General features: G+C 36.6%; 1 protein-coding gene across 2 annotated transcripts; it reads right to left on the bottom strand.

The window, feature by feature from the left end:
- Positions 1–2,342: 2,342 nt before the first annotated feature.
- dync1li2 (dynein, cytoplasmic 1, light intermediate chain 2) lies at positions 2,343–20,220 on the bottom strand. 2 transcript variants are annotated; one of them, XM_051114968.1, is made up of 13 exons: positions 20,079–20,220; positions 19,356–19,429; positions 18,695–18,811; positions 18,146–18,376; positions 12,797–12,963; positions 10,993–11,086; positions 9,243–9,378; positions 8,984–9,095; positions 8,815–8,874; positions 7,529–7,570; positions 7,197–7,314; positions 6,381–6,515; positions 2,343–5,469 (listed from the first exon to the last, which is right to left on the bottom strand). In XM_051114968.1, the coding sequence occupies exons 1-13, from the start codon at positions 20,171–20,173 to the stop codon at positions 5,360–5,362; spliced, it is 1,491 nt and encodes a 496-aa protein (XP_050970925.1). In that variant the 5' UTR covers positions 20,174–20,220; the 3' UTR covers positions 2,343–5,359. The 2 variants fall into 2 exon arrangements, with proteins under 2 accessions (XP_050970925.1, XP_050970926.1); XM_051114969.1 differs by having other exon boundaries at positions 2,343–5,464; positions 20,079–20,212.
- Positions 20,221–20,676: the final 456 nt, after the last annotated feature.

Genomic DNA, 20,676 nt, shown 5'->3' with positions numbered 1-20,676 from the left:
GATGGTAATATTTTCATAACAACATGAGAGGCTTAAAATGAAGAAAGTTGATATTAATATAACTGATAACTGATATTTAAAATGGTAAGCAAGTGATGCTTTGTTTACGTTTTGTATATCTGCATATATCTCACATATGTTTCGGTTTTTCCTTTCGAATGCCAAATATATCCTATTAAAACCCTGGTGAAAAAACCAGCATATGCTGGATAGGTAGGTTTTGATGCTGGTTTAAGCTGGTCCTTAGCTGGTTTATGCTGGTCCTTGACCAGCAAAAACCAGCAAAGGACCAGCTTAAACCAGCTAAGGACCAGCATAAACCAGCAAAGGACCAGCTTAAACCAGCATCAAAACCTACCTAACCAGCATTCCAGCATCAAAACATACCTACCAGCATATGCTGGTTTTTTCACCAGGGAAGCTGCTGATATAGACAGCTAATCCTTCTCTCGCAGGCGCAGAACGCACTTTTAGTTTGCAGTCGGCTGTAGTCTGGGCGTGGCGTTCAATGCAGCTTTTTGGTCCAGATGCTACTAACCAAAGATTATAGAATACCCAAGACTTGTCACTTGTATAGTTTTGAATGGGGAAAGATGCAACGCTCATTATGGCCGCGAAGTCCCACCTTCTTAATGAAAGAGCCAATCGTTGATTAGTAAAGTCAGTGCGTCAATGCAGCCGCCTTAGAAGTCCCAGTTGCTATAGAAACAGTCAGCGTTCTGAGACGTGCGCTCAGTACCATGCATGTGTACTGGTTGATATAGTTTGAAAAACAAGTTCTTTTAATGCAGCATAAGGAACAATAGTTATGATGCTCTTTTATGATTTCATTGGTGATTTCAAATATGAAACTTAATCGTAAGCTTGGTAAACCGTTTTGGAGAACTTGATGTTTCCCGTTTCAAAGAGATAGGTGCTGCATTTGCCTGCCCAAGAGGCGTTTCAAAGATGGCCGCCAAGTGAAATGACTTGCCTTAAAGGGACTTTGCTACCAACGCAAGGCAACAACACGTCAGCATCTGTCGCTGTTAGTTCTTTGAAGGCCTTGACATGTGCATTCTGCACCTGCATGAGAGAATCCCAGAAAATCTCTGGCAGTGTGAATGAACCAAAATGAAAGAATCAGCAAAAAAATCTGAAATCAACTGCCCCATGAATGTTGTCTCTTATGCTTAAATAGCATTTATAAAACGGATAGTTCCGGTCCTTGATTCTGACTGGTTGAGTCGCGTTCGAGGCTGTTGTAAATTACTTAAAATACACCTGTTTATGTTTGTGTAGCTCGGCAACCACAACCGTTTCTGAGGAACTACAATATTTGGTGGAAGAATAATGTTTGTATTAATATCATTACACTTTATTTGCTGTTTTACTTTGTGAAACCTTACTACATATATGGAATAACCATTTTATAAAAGCAATAAGCCCCGTGAAGCCATGGTTTACAGTGAATTTATAACAGCTAAGGGGTTTTAGGCATTCCACTGTTATAAATTTGCTTTATTAAAACGCTTATTTTTCAGACCAATGCGCAGTCATCGTATGCATTGGCTGGTCTAGCCTCAGGTTTCTATGGGAATCGAAGCTTCTAACGGCCTCTGCAGTGATGCAATGACCGAAAGGTGGGACTCTTCCACCATAATTTGCGTTGCAGATTCTCCCATTCGTAAATATAGGAGTGAACCATCTTTGTCTACCATCTATAGTCTTTGCTTTTGATACTCGTAGCTGACATTGAAAAACACAGTCATTACAGGATTAATTACTACTGATATAAAGTTACTAGCAACAAAATTAAACTTTAAAATAATAAATGTTTATTCAGCTTGCCACATTTTTCAAGCTCCAGTGCACAGCAGCCTTCCAAGACAGCTATGTTGGTACTTAAGTACTTTTCCTGAGTACTTTCTATCAGCTTAACATGCAGACAAAATTAATAACCCACTTGTAGACTGATTTTTAAATTCTTTAAGTACCGTCTAATATATTTTTGGTTTTACTTTGGGTTTCACAGACAGGCTGATATAAAGCCATCTCACTACTTCTTGTGTGATATTGCTCATATATAAACACACCCCTACAAATTTGTTTATGATTATATATTCAGTGTATGCATGTACACACTTTTATTTAACATCTTTAAAAAAAAAAAATGATAGAGATGGGAGACCAGCACTGCCCTCTACTGGTTTGGTTCCCAAAATCATGCAACCATCTGAAAACTGGCATCTCTTAAACCATGGCTTAAAAGAGAAGTATTAAAGCAAGTTTTTGTACATCTTAAGTAATGTAATGCTATAAAATTAACTGACATGACAAGCAAGAAACTCATCACAAGATAGTTGTAGTCTGGATTTGTATTTTATTTAAGCCAGGACTGAAAAAAAGACATTTCCTTATCTTTGTTTGCATTAAGAGCAAGATTTCACATGGCCACATACTGCATCAAGTTAAAGCCATACAGTCAAACTCACTTTAACTTATAGCACACAAACACAGTCCTTTGTGTGAATAGAAAGGTCTCTCAATTCCTGTATAGAAATTTTGGAAGCCAAAGCAGTTTCTCAACATTTTCTTACTTACAGGGGTAAGTGCATATTAGAAGGATTATACAGAACAAAGCGGTCAACTTTCATCCTAATCTGAATGAAATACATATAAAATGTGCTGTTCGTTATTTAATTGCAATCACCCCCCAACCAAGGGAAAGAAATCAATAATGCTGAAGCCAAGTTGAACTTGTTTCTTTTGGTGGACATCCTTAGACATTTATCCGTTGTGTGTGCATCCTTTGGGAAAACAGATGGGTTCTGAGTTAAGAAGCTTCTTCAAGTACTTCAGGCATCTCAGAAGCAGCTTGTTAGTTTTTCAATTTCTGAGCCCGTTAAGTTGCACCAAGCTACTATTAAAATCAATAAGTGTCAAAATTTGTGTGTGTGTGTGGGGGGGGTTAAATAGCCAAAATGTTACTTTTGATGATGAATAACAGTTCTTCACTTCCAGTAAAACAGTTACAACGCCATGAAATAATATTGAAGCACGTTCACAGGAATGTGTCAGTGATATTTAGACGGTGAGATTTCAGTCACACAGAAAATGCAATGAAATACTTAAGTGCATTTAAGGTTATATGAGCGGTTCTGAAAGCAGGTAGAATGTTATGTGATCAGAGGCATCGTTAGTGGCAGCCTCGAGAATCTGAATAGATGAAAAACCTTAACCACTAAAACAAGAGGTATATAGTCCAGACTTAATGTTGTGCTTGAATATCAGCAAATGCTTTAGCCCTGCCCATCATAAATGGAAACCGTTAAGCAATATTATGCAGCATAAATGTCAATTCCTTATCTCTAGTTTGGTATGAGATTCTTCTTTTCATATTTCTAACACAAGTTCATGCAAAACAACAGTAAACTCTACACGTCTCGTGGTCTATTCCCTTGAAGAGCTTAAAAAGGAGGACAAAGACTTCAAACTCTAGTGGAAAAAAGCGGGACATTGAACACAGACCACCACAGTATAAGCAGAGGATCCGTTTTGGAATGATGGCTTCTCCAGGCTCAGCCAAGAGCGGCCACCTGGGAGGAATTTAGGGCAGCTACTCGACATAGACATAACATGTGGATTCTACATCTTTGGTTCCAGATTCCAATTCTCTGCGTTTCCGTTTTCATCTGAAAATGTAACGATCACTTAAAAGCCACTTTAGCTGCACAATTTACAGTTTCTCCACTATAACGTTAAGGTTGCGAACCTTAGAAAACCATTACATCATGTCTCTGGATGATTTGTCAAGCTAAATAAACTCAGCGACCAAAAATAACAGGAATACGATACAGTATCAGTAGTGGAAGAAAATGTTGAGAAATTTACTATGAAGACGAACAAGGCTGTTGTATGGACTCAGAACTACCCTGAGTGAAGAGACAGAGCATGTGGAGTGACAACAGTGAACGCTACACTGAAGGCAAGTCGTCACTTCCAGTGGGCACTGAGGCAGGGCACACGAAACAAAATGCGTCGCTTACGGGGTCGTCTACAGAAACCGGGAATGTTTTACGTAAATCGCTTTACAGTCCTCAGGTAACATATAAAAACAAATCTGAGATCTCATTTGTAAGGACCGACAAAAACAAACACGACATACAGTCACTTGGCCAGAAGAATGGCGCTAGTGGTTTAAGCCACAATTTCCAACTGGGAGATGTGAAACGCGTTTTATGTGGACGCTGACATTCGCAAATGAAAGGCAAGCTCCCTATGGCAGCAAAAAAAAAAGTATCTAGGCCACTGAAGTAAGCAAAATGTGTAATTGTAGCAAAAAAAAAGCAATGACCACAGACAAACAAAAATAAATTACACAAAGCTGAACCAAAAAAAAACAAAACAAAAAACACAATTGACTGTTGATGCTACAGTGCAATTCCTCTTTTGGAGACAAGCACCTCCACTATGACACAGGCACTTGGGAGTTATACTAGGAAAAGATGCCGCCCTGCCCCTCTCCTCCAAAAACAACCATAGCCAAAAGAAAAAGCTCAGCCTGATGCTTGTTTCATCTGAAATAGTTCTTCATAAATTGTTAAAACAATTCAATTTTATACAAAATCAAATCAAAGCTCGTATAGCAAATATTTAGCGCATATTTACATAATTCGAAGAGGCGGTGTGGCAAAGTCTGCCATTCTTGTATGCTGAAGGCCAATGGGTATTTGTCATTAGTGTCATGACATCAGTGATGTTAACCATGTTAAGTGAAGCTTAACGTCTCACTGATAAAACACAGAGAGAAAATAAAAGCTTGATTTGCTTTCTTTTTTATAAATACATCAGCATAAATGTAACTATGTTTGTACACACTATATACTTTTTGCAAGTACTTCTTGTTTTCAATGAATATATTTAGGCTTTTAGCAGTAGTTGTAGTTGATTGCAACACTTGAAGCGACTGTGCGTTGAATGCAGCAGTGCGTTTCTGCTCTTGTCAGGAGGAGGGGAATGGGTGCCGTCAAAAGTTCCCCAAGCTAAGCAAGTCCCCACATTTCAGAGGTTTGACTGCCTCCTTAAGGACAGAGCACCCTGACCTGCCATATGCCACACCAAAAATTAATCACCACAAATAAACAAACAAACAAACATAGAAAGGGGTCTGGAAATGAAAACAAAGAAAAGCAGTTGCATCTTTTCAAACATCTACCTCTCTTTCCCCCACAACATCCCAACACTTTCGGTAAACCACGGTCTGTTTGCTGATTGACACACAAGGTGGGGGGAATTTTGGTCATGAATAGCTTTTTTTTCTTTTCTCCTTTATGTCATTACATGTTGATTTCCAGAGTGGACGATGCCGTTGGCGCTCTCATGCCTCGTTCTCTGTCGCAGGGGTGTTGTTGGCCGTTACCATTGAGTCGGGTTTACGAGTCATTCGGTCCAGTTCCGCCTGGACGTCAGTCAAACCCGGCTTCTGCCCTTCGAAGAAAGAAGAGAAAGAAAACACAGAGTAATCTCCTGTAGTTTCTGTGTTGCGTATCAAAATAACACAGCTTGGTTATGGTTATATGGGAACCAGTTCGGTGGATGCGGATGAGTGCGGCATGCTGGTATGCATTCAAAAGCAGCATGCTGTGCGGCTACGCAAATGCAAACTTAATGAAACACGAGGGAAAGGAAAAAACTGCATGCGGTTCTTTATCCGAGTATGACGGCATATAACAGCAGGTAATGAACACAGAAATGTGTTAATATATTAGCAATTCATGTACACCACTGAAACAACATATAAAAAATGAAAAGTGCAGTTGTGCAGAACTTGACATCATCCTAGGTATGAAAACCAGTGAGTTTGAGATATCACCATCCATGGTGGCGTCACTCACAAAGGCTTTTTAGCCCTTTCCTCCTGGTTACTGTCTCTGGCTGTAAAGGTAAAACTCCAAAAAACAGCATTGTCCAACAAAAGAACATTATGATAAAAGGTGATCAGGTGAATCTCATGAATGACTCTACAGGTCGTAATTCAGAGAAAGACAGACATGAACATCTTGGATGACACCTGTAAGTAATTATGAGGAAATCTTTATTCTGGAAGTGAACTACTCCTTTAAGAAACGGAGGCCAATTTTAGAACAATTAGGATTGTTTGCATTTTTACACTATTTTCAAAAATTAAAAACATTTTCTCAAAATCTAATTGCTAAAAACATTTAAAAAAAAATCTAACACACTGCAATACAATTTTGTATTAAACTCTTGCATTAGGCAAAATATTTTATTCCTTTGATTCCTTTGATTTTGGGGGGAAATATAACCCATATGAGGCAGTTTTTCGTGAGATTCACCTGTTTCTATGGTTGAAAAAGGCTGAAAAAGGAAGAATTTACCTGTTTTCTTGGCAGAGCCTTGTGAGCCTGCTCCTGCTGCCGCTCCTGGTGTCCCAGGACTGCCCGGCACACCCGTCTTTTTACTCAGCAGGCTGTTGAAGAAGTTGGCCAGCACTCCCTCATTTGCTGCTGCTCCTATAAACACACACAAATTAAACAATGACTGTAGGTGACAATGGGGACAGCCAACTTATATTTATTTACCCTGTGAGGTGTTCAAAAGCAAACACATCCAGATTCACAATTACTACCACTATAATACTGAAAGGGCTCAGTATGGTTCCTGAGCTTCATCAACACCAACTAAAATAATATTAACTGAAAATAGGCGAAAACTGAAATATTTCAAAAATATGAAATATGATACCTAACACCCTACAGGGTGGAAAGGTATAAAAATTCAATTAAAATTTATGTAAAGTGACTGAATCTCTTCCTGCTGGAATGAAACATGCTGTCCACCTGAGCTTAATGATCAGAAAATTTCATTTCCCCCACACACCAACTGGAATGCACAGGAATATACTGTTTAGGGAATTATTCCTATGTTCTCCTCAGGAGGGCAGTGTTTTAAAGAGGTTAGAGGGATGAACCAGCAAAATGAGATGAGTGTGAGAGAGTAAAAGAACACGAAGAGAAAGAGAGAGAACAAAGTGCTCATATTTAGACTCTCAGGAAAACCCTGTGTTTTCGCTTGACTGCACAATCATGTGCTATTTGTGCCAGTTTGATGAATAGAGAGCCATGAGATCACAAAGCTTCATTTAGGCTCTGCATTAAGTGGTGCGTGTAATCTTGCGAGGTAAGATATCTTACCTTTCATGTTGGGGTCTGGTTTCTTCACCGCAGTCATGGGCGAGACACTAGCCACATTGGTGGGCCCTGTTCGGCCTGTCGGCCGAGGTGAACCAGACGCAGTCCGTGCAGGAGATTCCTATATACACACACATGAAAAACAGGTGTTAGAAAAATGCATAAACAATTCAGCAAATTTATATTTCCCACTACATAGTCATCATTAAAAAACAAAACAAAAAAGCTAAAGGATTCAGTGGTGTCAAAACATTACAACAGAATTCTCAAAGCAGCATAATAATATCACACTTAAAAGTGTGAGAGGTCTGTGAGGTGTCTAAAGTCACACTTACTGTTCCTCTTGTTGGTGTGGCCGGCTGCTTGGCTAACAATGACTGTAATAAAGTGACATGACATGAGAGCTGTAGTGTTGTGTAAAACAGTCATAACAAAAGCTATTTCATTGTTTTCAACTATAGAAACTACTGTTCAAAAGTTTGAGGCCAGAAATGTAAAAATAAATAAATAAATAAATAAATAAATAAATAAATAAAACTAGCAAGAGTTTATTTACAAACACAGATAACTCAGTTTTTAACCATTTCCAAAAATCATGTTTTTTCATTGTGCATGCCAATTAATCTCAATCAAACTGCAGTTTGTTTTTTTTTTGTTTTTTTTTTTAATTTTTTGGCTTTTTTTTTTTTTGGCAAAGGACCCTGGGTCGGGATTCGAACCCAGGTCGGCCTGAAGCGCAGTTGTGCTATATGTCAGTGCGCAAACCATGCGGCTACAGGCACTGACGCAGTTGGGTTATTTTGATTAAGTAAAAATAACTAAAAAAATACAGCTAACTAACACAAAAACATGATAACATGACAGAAAAAACATGATTTTTGAAAATTTAAAAAAACTGAGTTTTTATGAAAAAATAATTACAAAAATATTAAAATTATAAATTAAAAAAAAAATATACAAAATGCAAAATGTTATTTTAAATTGTACCATTTCACAATATTGCTAATATTTGCAAAATATCTAGCTGATACACAACACATTGTTTTTAATTCAGTGTCACAGACACTTTTCATCTAATTTTCATTTCACTTTTCATTTCAAAGACAAAAATCAAAAGCAGCTGCTTAATAGAGGTGACAGCCTAATACTGTTTTCTCAATAAAACCTCCTTGCATAAACATTACTCACAATTGATTAAACCACATGGAGCCGTTTAGGATGTATGACAAGACCCACAGTGAAACTCTAGAGAATGTGCCAGCATATCAGAAGCTGGGCTGACAAGTCCATTAAAAATAAACTATTATTTTAAAATGACCAAATACTGTGCATGTAAACCATTATACTGCATTTTTGACCCTGAGTCTGTAAAAGAAAACACGGCTGGCTTCACCAACTCATGATTGTTCAGATAACTCTGGAACCACAGAGACAAAAAAAAAGTGTTTCACTGTATCTAATCAAGCTAATGAGGGACAGCGGGAGAGATTTGTGAGGGATGCATGTCTACGTCAGAGAAGAGAACACTTGATTTCGGCCTCCTTTCAAATGTGTAATCTCAGCACTAAATGAAGAAACCTGATCTTAAATCTGTAGTCTTTCTTTTTTCTCACACACATACCTGCTGCTTCATGAGGAAGACCTGCTCATCCTCTGCACTGATTTCCTTGTCATGCACCAACTTTAGAAAAAAAAAACAAAAAAACAAAAAAGTGACAAAAAGGCAAATGTTATATACACAGTAACAGATTATGGTCATATTTTTAATCCGAGTTTTTTTTCCTTCTCACCTTTCGTACAGGAGGTTTTGTTATGAAGTCCTCAAAGGGATCTTCAGGTCGAACCGTTGTGAAGTTTTCATGCAGGATGGCAATTTTCTTATCATTGTCCCATCCGGATGGACTATGCAGAGATTTTTTTTTTTTTTTTTTTTTAAATTGAAACCAGTTTGACAGACTAACACCACATTGAATTTGACATGAATATTCTTGCATAAAATTTTTTTTTTTTTTAAAAATGCAACATTTAAATGGATTTCAAAGATCTTACATGAACACAGCATCCTTCTCCACTACTAAGGCAGGCGTAGTAAACTGGAAGTCATATATTTTGTGCACCATGTATTTGTAGAGAAGGTCCAGGTTCTTCTCCTCTTTGACTGAAGTGTAAATCAAGCCAGCTCCATCTGTCAGATTTGATTAAGGATGTGAATACTATAAAAAAAAAAATTGGTCATTTTTATAGAAACACATATGTATGGTGTAAAATATGTAATTTTTCTGTAATGTATGGAAGCCAGTTTCCTTCACTGAATAAAAAATAAAAAAGGTAACTGTGACTCTCATGTTTTCCCACAATTTTTCCTCAGAATTGAGAGATATAAACTCACAGTGACTTTTTTTCTCAGAATTGCAATATACTCGCAATTGTGAATTATAAAGTCAGAATTGTAAGATATAAACTTGCAACCGCATGTTATAAAGTCATAATTGTGAGATATAAACTTGCAATTGCATGTTATAAAGTCAAAACTGCAGAAATAAAGAAATAAAACTCGTAAATCTGACATTTTTCACAAAACTGTGATACAAATTCACAATTCTGAATTTTTACTCAATTGCAAGATATAAACTTGCAGCTGCATGTTACAAAGTCAGAACTGAGATATATAAACTCGCAATTGTGAGTTACAGTCAGAATTGTGAGATATGAACTCTTTATCTAGTTTATAACTTTTTTCTCAGAATTGCATGATATAAATTCACAATTGCGAGAAATAAAGTCAGAATTATGAGATATAAACTCACAAATGTGACTTTTTTTTTCTTCGAATTGTAATATACTCGCAATTGTGAGTTATAAACTCAGAATTGTAAAATATAAACTTGCAAATCTGACTTTTTACTCAGAATTGTAAGATATAAACTTGCAACTGCATGTTTATAAAGTCATAATTGTGAAATATAAACTCGCAATTTCAATATAAAGTAAAAAAATTGCAAGATATAAACTTGCAAATCAGACTTTTTTCACAAAATTGTGTGATACAAACAATTCTGACTTTTTACTCAATTGTAAGATATAAACTTGCAATTGCATCTTACAAAGTCAGAATTGTGAGATATAAACTTGCAAATCTGACTTTTTTTCTCAGAACTGAGATTTATAGAAGCGATTGCGAAACCTTTTTTTATTATTCAGTGGCGGAAAGAGGCTTCCATAGTAATACATGTTTTATTACTAATAAAAACAACGAACTGCTGAACAGAAGTCCCAGCAAGACACATCACATATGATTATATTTTATGTAGATAATTTGGTTTCTTCTCATTTGTAATTTATAAAATGTGTATTACCGTTTATATCATTATTTTAACATTATGTGGGTCACCATGATGTTTTGCTTTTGTCTGTATCTCCTGGTGCACCATTTATTTCCAAGCGTTGGCTGTGTTTTATAGACAGGCCACTTGCAGTGAACTCCGATTCATCATGTGACTTTGTTTTACCACCTGTATTATTATGCTGGTTATCAGTACACCTTAAAGGTAAGCAGATTTTGGTAATTCAGGTAGGTTATTATATTGATATTTTATCACTTACTGAAACATACAGTTATTTCTTGCTAAAATGTACAGGGCACCAATTTACAATCCCAAAATAACTGAAATATTATGGGTTTCTGGCAATCACAGCTGGAACTTTTAACCATAAATTTAACAAAATACTTCTTCACAGCATACTGCATAGAAAGGGAAATATTACAACAGCACAAATTGAGACTAAGTGAGTAGGATACACTGTAGACAGAACCGCCGGATGTGTGACTGAATGAAGTCAAAATGCTCCTCCTTGTAGTCGTGCTCCTTCTCCAGTACACTGACAGCATCACACTAAAAGACAGAGACAGACATAATCAGCCAAAAGCTAAAAAAAAAAAAACAAAAACAAACCTGTCTTATGTTCAGTCAGTACATTTGAAATTTTAGAATTGCCATTTTTGGGTCAAATTAACGTCACTGATCTCCTGGAGATCACCATCCTAAAAATCACAGACAAGCACACACATGCCTAATAGGACTGATGCAGCAGCCATGTTTGTGAATGACTCAGGTTGTGGCCAATTGCCAGCCATAATCGTTTTGGCAGGAAGAGGTGGTGCCAACTAGGCTGCTTAAAAATCCAGGAGGCTGCCATGACAAAAATATCTTGGACAGATCAGTCTTGGCCACTGCAAATGCAAACTCATCTCTGCATATCACAGATACTGCTGACCTTGTACTGAACCACAGGACATTCTTTAACCTAATACTAAAAGAACACAAGTCAATAAAATTAATAGAATAAACTAAACCTAATCTTGATACAAAGAAAGTTAATGGGGTCCAATGTTGTTTGAACCTTAACATCCTCCAAAAAGCCATCTTGTGTTCTGCAGAGGAAGCAATGCCATTCAGGTTTTGTTAAAGATGACAGAATTTACATTTCTGGGTGAACTATCCCTTTTATTGCAGTATGCCAGTGAATTGCTGCTGCTAGCAGGTCAGTAAAGATGAAACTAATGCACATTGATAAGAGCGAATTTTGTGCTTTCAAGTAAACTGGAAATTGGAACTGCTTTCTGAAATTCAATCAGGCTCTATTCTCCTCTATCCCAGGGTGAGGCTGTTTGATCACTTTGCCTCTTGACGTTGCATAGAACAAAGAGTAAACATTTTACACTCAGGCCTAAACTACCTCTTTTAAAAAACAGGTTGTCTTTCATGCACCCGGGGCTGGAGGCAGGCTAACAATAGAAGAGATCATTGAGCATGTTCTGATCCGAAAGAGCATGTGAGGGGGGCATGGTGAGTCTGCAGCTCTGGACCTGCAGGCTACTGAGATTCCATAAAGAGAGCTTTTCATCCATTTAAAGACACTCAATGATGCACCAGAAACAACACACCCAATCCCTTAAACACTGAGCAAAACAACTCAAAATATCCACTCAAATTTCACAAATTGTACTTCTACATATTGCTATTTATACACAGGACTTAAACTACCATTCAAAGGTTTGAGGTCATTTGTGAGGGATGCAACAAACATTTTTATTCAGTAGAAAGTCATAAAATTGATAAAAAATTAACCGTAAAGACGTGTCATGTTGCACGACAATAAACAACATAATAAAAGTTGTTCTTTTGAACTTTCTATTCATTACAGGATGATGAATCAAATGACCATGGTATCTTCAATATTATGCAGTAAAACTGTTTTCAACCTTTCAAATTATTATAAATGTTTCTTGAGCACCAAATCAACATCATAGAATTATTTCTAAAGGACCACATGACTCTGAAGCCTTGATTAATGGCTGCTGAAAATTTGGCTGTGTCATTACTGGACTAAATTACATTAAAAAAATAAATAAATAAATAAATAATATATATATATACACACACACACACACAACTCCTGAAACTTGATTAAATGCATGCTTTAATAATATGATTAATAATGGAATATTGCATTTACTATACTGATCTCAAATATGCCAACCTAATAGGTAATAAAACACCTACAGGACCTAAGGTCAAATGATCTGTATCGCTTTCAGCTACCTTTGTGCAAACTATGAGCACTGGAATGCCCAGGTTGTGTGTGAGGACGTTTTCTCCCAGGGGCAGCAGTACACTCTCATCTTCTCCCGGAGCTGCTGGAGCTCGTCTTTGGGGTGAGCCTGGCGTGGATTCCTCTGGTTCTACATACTCCTGAAAGGCCTTAACCACTGGAGAGAAGAGAACAAGACATAAACAGGGTCAAACTTAATTTACATATTTACAGTAAATAGTCAGCCGCTACATCACACAGCTGATGATAGTAACAGAAGCAGCAAACCATTACATTACACATTACTGTTTACATTAAACATTGTATTATTTTATACTTTCAAAAGTAAATGAATGATGTTTGAAAGTAATAGATAACTTTATAAATATGGAAGCTCGACACATGCTTGACCCATTGAGGTTTGTTCTCACGCATCGAGCAAGTACATCTGAAATACCATTTACCATATTTCATGAGCTCCATGTATTTTCACAGATTAATATATCAGGCTAAATGTGAACAAAAGGTAAATCCATAATAAAGTTAATCTGCTCATAAATATTATGTTGTTCTCTTCAGATGAGAGAACTTGGATTAAGCCACTCAATTTATTTGAATTACTTTTACAATATATTTTTACTTTTTCAGCCTTTTTTAGCATTACAATTTTGACTAAACTTCCAATGGACAGACAAAAATGATTGAAGTAAAAAAAAAAAAAAAAAAAATTGCTGTTCAAAAGTTTAATTAATAAAAAATACAGGAAAAAAAAACAGTAATATTGTGAAATATTATTACAATTTAAAATAATTTATTCTATTTTAATATATTTTAAAATATAATTCGTTCCTGTGATGGCAAAGCTGAATTTTCATCAGCAATTACACAATTCTTCAGTGTCATACAGTCCTTCAGAAATCATTTTAATACGTTGATTTATTATTATTGTTACATTGTTAATTAACATTGATGATGTTGTATCAAATTAAGCATATTAGAATGATTTCTGAAGGACTGTATGACACTGAAGAATTGTGTAATTGCTGATGAAAATTCAGCTTTGCATAAAGGGAACAAATTATATTTTAAAGTATATTAAAATAGAAAAACATTATATTAAACTGTAACAACATTTCACAATATTACAGTTTTTTCCGTATTTTTGATCAAATAAATGCAGCCTTGGTGAGAACTTCTTTAAAAAAAAAAAAAAAAACATTAAAAATTTTACTGATCCCAAACTTTTGAACAGTGTATATATCTTCATTCATGCTCCAAAGATGAATGAAAGTCTCATGGGTTTGAAATGAACAACATAAGAGTAAAAGAACGAATTTCATTTTTAGGTGTACTATCACCTTAAATAGCCTTCACCAACAAAAATCCATATAAATATAAAGAACATCCACAGAATTAGAACATTCCAGTCAGGTTACATAAGACCCAAACAGACGATTTGCAGCAAAAAGAAAGTAATGGGGGAAAAAAGGTTTCTCATTACAAAAATACTAAATAAATCTTAGCATAAGCAAGGATTTGTAGCATGGTCTTAACCCTACAGTTTATTATCTGTTGTGTAACAAACTGCCTGAAATCTTGACTTGTTATGGACACATCTGAGCAACCGAGGCCTGTGGAAGAGCAGCTCAGATGCGAACAGAACTGACAGCACATTCTTAAGACCCCGCCTGATCCCTGCACAACCCCTCAACCTCACACAGCACTACAAAATATGCAAACAGCAACCAAAAATAATGTTATTCACTCCCAGGGTGATACACAGGAGTGTATGAAGAGGGCATGGCAATTTGCGGAAGTGGGTGGTTGGAATGGCCTTTACTCAATGGTATATTCAGGAGGTGCTGAGAGAGGGAAAGGGGGAGGAACTTCCTCAGGAACCTTAAGAATGCAGCTCCAGAGATGACCCAGAAACGAGGCAAGCTGCACAACTTCCTTCAACAAACTGCTCAAAGAACAACAGCTCAAGTGCTGCTGGAATAACATGCCATAACTGTCTCAAAAGCAGATTTAAAATACATTCATGTTATGACGTTTGTGGTCAGTAATGTATTTTTAAAGAAATCAATACACTTATTGAGCGAGCACACATTAAATTGATACTAAAGACTGGTGTAATTGCTGCTTTCCAAAAACTCAGTTTTGCAATCACAGGAGCAAACCACATTTTAAAATTATATCAAAATAGCTAGCAGTTAATTTAATTTTTAAAAATACGACTATAATTTTGATCAAATAAAATGCATACTTGGTCAGCACAAAAAGACTTCTTTGCAAAAGCATTTTTAAAAATATTTCAGACCCAAAACTTTTGAATAATAATAAACTAAAAAAGTCATTACTCATGAATCCCGCTATTAACTGGTTGTGTCACACTCAATTACCCACACCCTGGGATGTGGAGTGTATACATGTTTCCACAGGAGCCGGAGATCAAGATAATCTGGTGCAATTCCAGCAAACCAATAAACGACTGTATTACAAATGTGTTTTGACAAAGAGTCCATTAGGAAATTTTAATTAGTTCCAGAAGGCAAACTGGTGTTTACCATCTACTGATTTTTCTTAAATGATAATAGCCAATAGGCAAAAGCCCATATCACATGGCACAGTCTTCACATTTTTTTTTTTAAAACAAAATACCCTCGATTCTACTGCCTCGTGTTATCTCCGGAGTCTCTCAACAAACTCAGGCTGAAAAACATAGTGAACATTTTTTAAACATCTTGATCAGCCTGTCTGCACAATACAGTTGCAGTATAGATTTTAATCTATAACCACCAACTTTCTTAATCAATATGACCTACTGTAATAACCTGGATCAAAAGAAGAACCAGTCTACAATCACTTTTTACTGTCGACTTTGACCAGCTTCCACAAACAAGGGTGGGGACAGTCAACAGAACACACATAAGGTGTACATTTTCAGGTATGCCGGCCGTCAGAGTGCCAAATGCATCCAAAGATCATGATTAAAATAAATCAACCAAAATACTAAAAACTAAATAGTGCTATTTTTAAAAAAGCAGTTACATGCCCATATTCAGCCTTTGAACAACACAGAAAAGGGTTTACAAAGTACAACTACGCTTAAACTAAAAGTTCAGTTAACGTGTTAGCTGACTAAGAGCTGTTAGACTTTGTTTTAGCACAGTGGTTTGAGCTGTGCTCGGGTGTTGTGCTCATGCCCTGCTTAGAGCAACGAGTCGAATGTCAGGGACGTTTAAATGGGCAGACCATGATGCAACGTCTTGTAAGAGAGGCCGAACTGTCCTTCCCACAAAGTGCTGACATCACTAAGTCCGGTCAGTTGTAAGGCGTGAGAGGATACTGCCTGCTTGTGCTTCCCATGTTCATCTCAACAATGCTTATGGAATCAAAAGCTCTCTTTCTGGGCGGGTCAGTTTTACAAAGCTATGGGCGGCTTGAGGCTTAATGTGTTTGGATAACAATTCAGTACATCCAACATTTGCCACTGTACAATGTAAACTTGACAAATAAGTGTTTTTTGTTTTGTTTTTTTTGAAAGATGTCTCTTATTCTCACCAAGGCTGCGTTTATTTGATCAAAAATATAGCAAAAACAGTAATGTTGTAAAATATTATTACAACGTAAAATAACAGTTCTATTAAAATTATATTCAAATGTAATTTCTGTAACAGAAATAAAAATCTTTTGTAATAAAAATTACAACATTTTTATTACAAGTAAAAAATTAGAAGGATACATGGCATACAATAAGGTTGTCATGCTGGGACATACAGAGCTAGTGATTCAGACATGTTGTAAAACCACTGGTCTCAATATTTTATACACAAGCTAAAAAACAAAACCATTGCCAAGCCACTTCCCCATTTTGCTCTCACAGCCCTGTTTATAAGGCAGATGCAGAAACACTCATCCTCAGAAATAGCCTCTCACTTCATGTTTGGGCAGTCTGCCTCTCACATCACATTACAAAAATATTCAGACTTCTACTGGCGAAGCTTTACGTCTTTACATAGTAATACACCTGAAGTCACCAAAAATATACTAGGTTTATTATAACAGAGTTTTAAACTTAAACCCAAAATATTCACTTCAATACCAGAACACTAGTGTTTAGAAGTTTGAGTTTTTTTTCTCAGCACGGATACTTTACGTTGAGCAAAAGCGAGAGTGAAGACATTTGTAAGTTCTACTGAAAGTTAATTTTTTTTTATCCTAAAAAAAAAATAAATAAATAAAAAACTATCATGGTTTACACAAAAAATATTAAGCAGCACAACTGTTTCAACACTGATAATAAATGTTTGAGTTTTGCCATCACAAAAACAGTGAAATTAAGATATATACACTAGAAAAATGACTTTAAATTGCAATAATATTTCACAATTTTTCAGTTTTACTGCATTTTTGATCAAACAAATACAGCTTTGATGAGCATGTGAGACTGATTTAAAACAAACAAACAACCTACCATCACCAAACTTTTTAACCATATTGTACTATCAAACTACCAGGATTTTTGAAAACATGATGATTCTCAGCGCATTTGTCATTTTAATCATAACTAACACTGGCGAAGCAGCATTTGTGACCACTGATTCTAGCAGCAAGTCTAACAACATGCATTATGCAAATTCAAAGCACAAAGAGTGCCTCATATCCAGACTGTCAATAAACCATCCTCCAGTGCAGGCAGTCCTGCTAACGCTCATAATAAAAGTGGATTAGGACTCATGGACTCAATAAAAACTATTTCAATGAAAGCATAAGATTCCATGGATCTAGGTTAATTCACATGACTTTCTAACTAATATCACTTATGCCGACAACGACGACAATGTTTACACAAACTGAAAAAACAAAAAAACAAAAAAAAAAAAACCCTTAACATCCACAACTGCTACAACTGTTACAAAATTCATTTGTGTATTTGTGCATCACAATCTGTCTTTTACTCTAGTTTGTGTGCAGCCAATTCTTCTCCTGAAGTCAATATGTAAATATAGCAGTGTCACTGTCTGCTATTAAATCTCAACATTTACATATGATCAAAACAAAAAACAGTTCTCACTACAGAAAACCGTATCACCATCCATGTCTCCCATCTACTTAATGTGGTTTGATATAGAACTGCACAGTACAGTCAATACAGTTCCTCTAGTTGAACAAACATCCTTCAGCTATTTAATGAGCGCTTATTTATACCACTACAGTCAAATAAGATATCTAGCAGAAAGACAACTGGAGGTAGACTTCATGTACATGCTATCACCCACAATCACACTTGAATCTGAAAGTCAACAACATGATGGTACTACTACATTCTAGTCGTATTTAAGCAAAACAGCACTTACTGCCCTGCTCCATCTCTTTCATTTCCTCAGGTGGGATCTTCAGTTTATCCACGTGTTCACGAAGCACACTCGTCCACTTCTGCAACGACTCCATGATGGTCCAAGGCCGTGACATGTCCATCACGAACACAGCTAAACTGTCCTTCAGCGACTCAGCGGTCACTGCAAACTTCAGCAAGCCTTTGTGGTACAAGTCTCCATCCAGGATCCACACGCTGCAGCGAGTCAAATCTGGAAGATTTGTAAATTGTAAATTAAAAAAACTGAATAAACTGGATCTTCCACAGACCGAAAGAGAATAAAAAAAAAACAGGATTTAAAATTATTGTTTTGCATTTCAGTCTAGTACTGTACAACTGTGTTTACAAAGCATTATAAGAATACATTTCATATTCAGTGTGAATAAATGACTTTAAAAAAAACAGACAATTAAATAGTTAATCACAGCTATGACAACTAAAAAGTTTATCATCAGGACAAGTTCATAAATAGTTCACAAATTCTTTTCATCATTAATCACCTACGTCAACTCAGTTTAAAAGCACTTACCATCTCTGTCTTCATCCTGGACATTCAGGTACAAGTATTCCAGCCCTCTACCTTTCTTATTGTGCTCCGCTCCTTGAAGTTTTGACATGAGTGTTGTCTTTCCCGAACCATCCTCCCCTAAAACATCACCAGAAATCATACCACTTTTAAATCATGACATACAAGTAATAAACATAAGTAACAAGAGTGTTTACACAAAGAAAATGGTTTCAGTTTATGAATGGGACCACGTTAAAAGGATAGTTGACCCATGAAAATTTTATTATCTTTTACTACCCCTCATATCACTCTAAACCTACACAACTTTATTTCTTATGCAGAACACGTAAGAAGGTATTTGATTTTTTATTTTTGACGATACAATACAATTAAAGGGTAACCAAAAGAGTTTGTTTACCAGCATTCTTCAAACTATTTTCATCTGTGTTCTTCAGAAGAAAGAAAAACATACAGGTTTGGAACAACATGAGGGTGATTAATTGACAGAATTTTCATTTTTCGTTAAGTATCCAACAATATAAGCTTCCTGTGCGGAATACAAAGGTATTTTCTTTATGTTGTTTCACTTGAGTGCATAGGCATGTTGACATTTGTAAGCAAAAACTTTTAATAAGCAATGATTTTTGGATTAAAATTCAGCAAAAAAGCAAAAGGCACATACCAAAAAGCAATATATTTTTCCCAGAAGGCAATTTAGAGCTGGAGCGTGTGGAAACTTCGCTGAGGATTGAAGACCTGAAGACAAAAAAAAAGCAAATGACCACCCATTAACTGACATTCATGACATCAACAGACATACCCTTTAATACGGTAACTTATTTAGAAGTTTGATGGTTAGTTCTGACGGCTAATAACGGTTACTACGTACTACAATGCTACCAAAACATCCGCAAAAGGCCGTTACCACAAGGAACCTCTCACAAGTGACTAATGTCAGTCAACCGTTAGCTCCCGTCAGAAACAGACATCAGGAGTCATTTTCCTGACACTCATCATAAATAAAAACAAATCACCACCCGGACATATAGAAAATTAGCGCCACAAAGCTTAGAAAAGACTAGAACACAACGTATCTCATGTTAAACCGTTGTTTTATCAAATGCTAGTCAGACATCAGTAAGCATGACATGAGCATATAAAGCGAGACAATCGGTTTCTAACGTCTCCAAAGACACTCTTTATTGTTTAGCCCGTTGTAAAGACCTAATCTAGCCTGATCCAGACTTTGCTACAAGTTTATGTAAAGTGTTTTGGGCTCATCCGGGACCGGCGTCTGAACTGGGCAGCACCCGGCTGGTGACAAAGCAGCACATCACACTGTCAAATAAACGAACTCCCTGCAAAATCCGCTGCACTTCTGGACACTTTGAGGGTGCGGGCGTACCAGAGGTTTTGTCCTTCATCATCCTCGTTGCTGTTTTCCATAGTGTCGCCTGTCCCGGCTGCGCCCAGTAGCTTCTTCTCTAAAACGGGAGCCATCTTGAGTGGAGAGGCACAAAGGGAGGCGCACACAGACTGCCTGAGGACCTCACATCAGACGCTTCGCGAATTACATATCCTACTACTACGAAGGCACATCTCATGAATATTAAACACATACTGTGCGGTTCTTCCAATTAACGCAGGCGGGCGCTTACGTTGACTCATGAATATTAATGAGGCACATGACAGGATGTACAATAGAAATTCCGAAGAAGAGACAGCGTGACTAAATTAATATTCATGAACAACGCCTTTACCGTAGTACGAGTTCACGTATAAAAAAAAACAGAAAGGCGACTTAACAAAAAACTCGAAAAATGTGTGGGGAATATCAGTGAATCATTCCTCGGAACTCTTACGTCTTATTTTGTTTGTTTAAAATACTATGCCGAACACATGAAATTATACAATACTTTTTACCCTGCTGTATGTAGTTATGATCAGGCGTTTGAAAAGGCAGCACTATCCGCGTTGGCTTGAATGATGTCATTTCAGACTTT

The sequence above is a fragment of the Labeo rohita genome, chromosome 7, assembly GCF_022985175.1.
Source record: "Labeo rohita strain BAU-BD-2019 chromosome 7, IGBB_LRoh.1.0, whole genome shotgun sequence".
Taxonomy (NCBI): Eukaryota; Metazoa; Chordata; class Actinopteri; order Cypriniformes; family Cyprinidae; genus Labeo; species Labeo rohita.
Note: the sequence above shows the minus strand (reverse complement) of the source record. Positions and strands in the feature narration are given on the sequence as shown.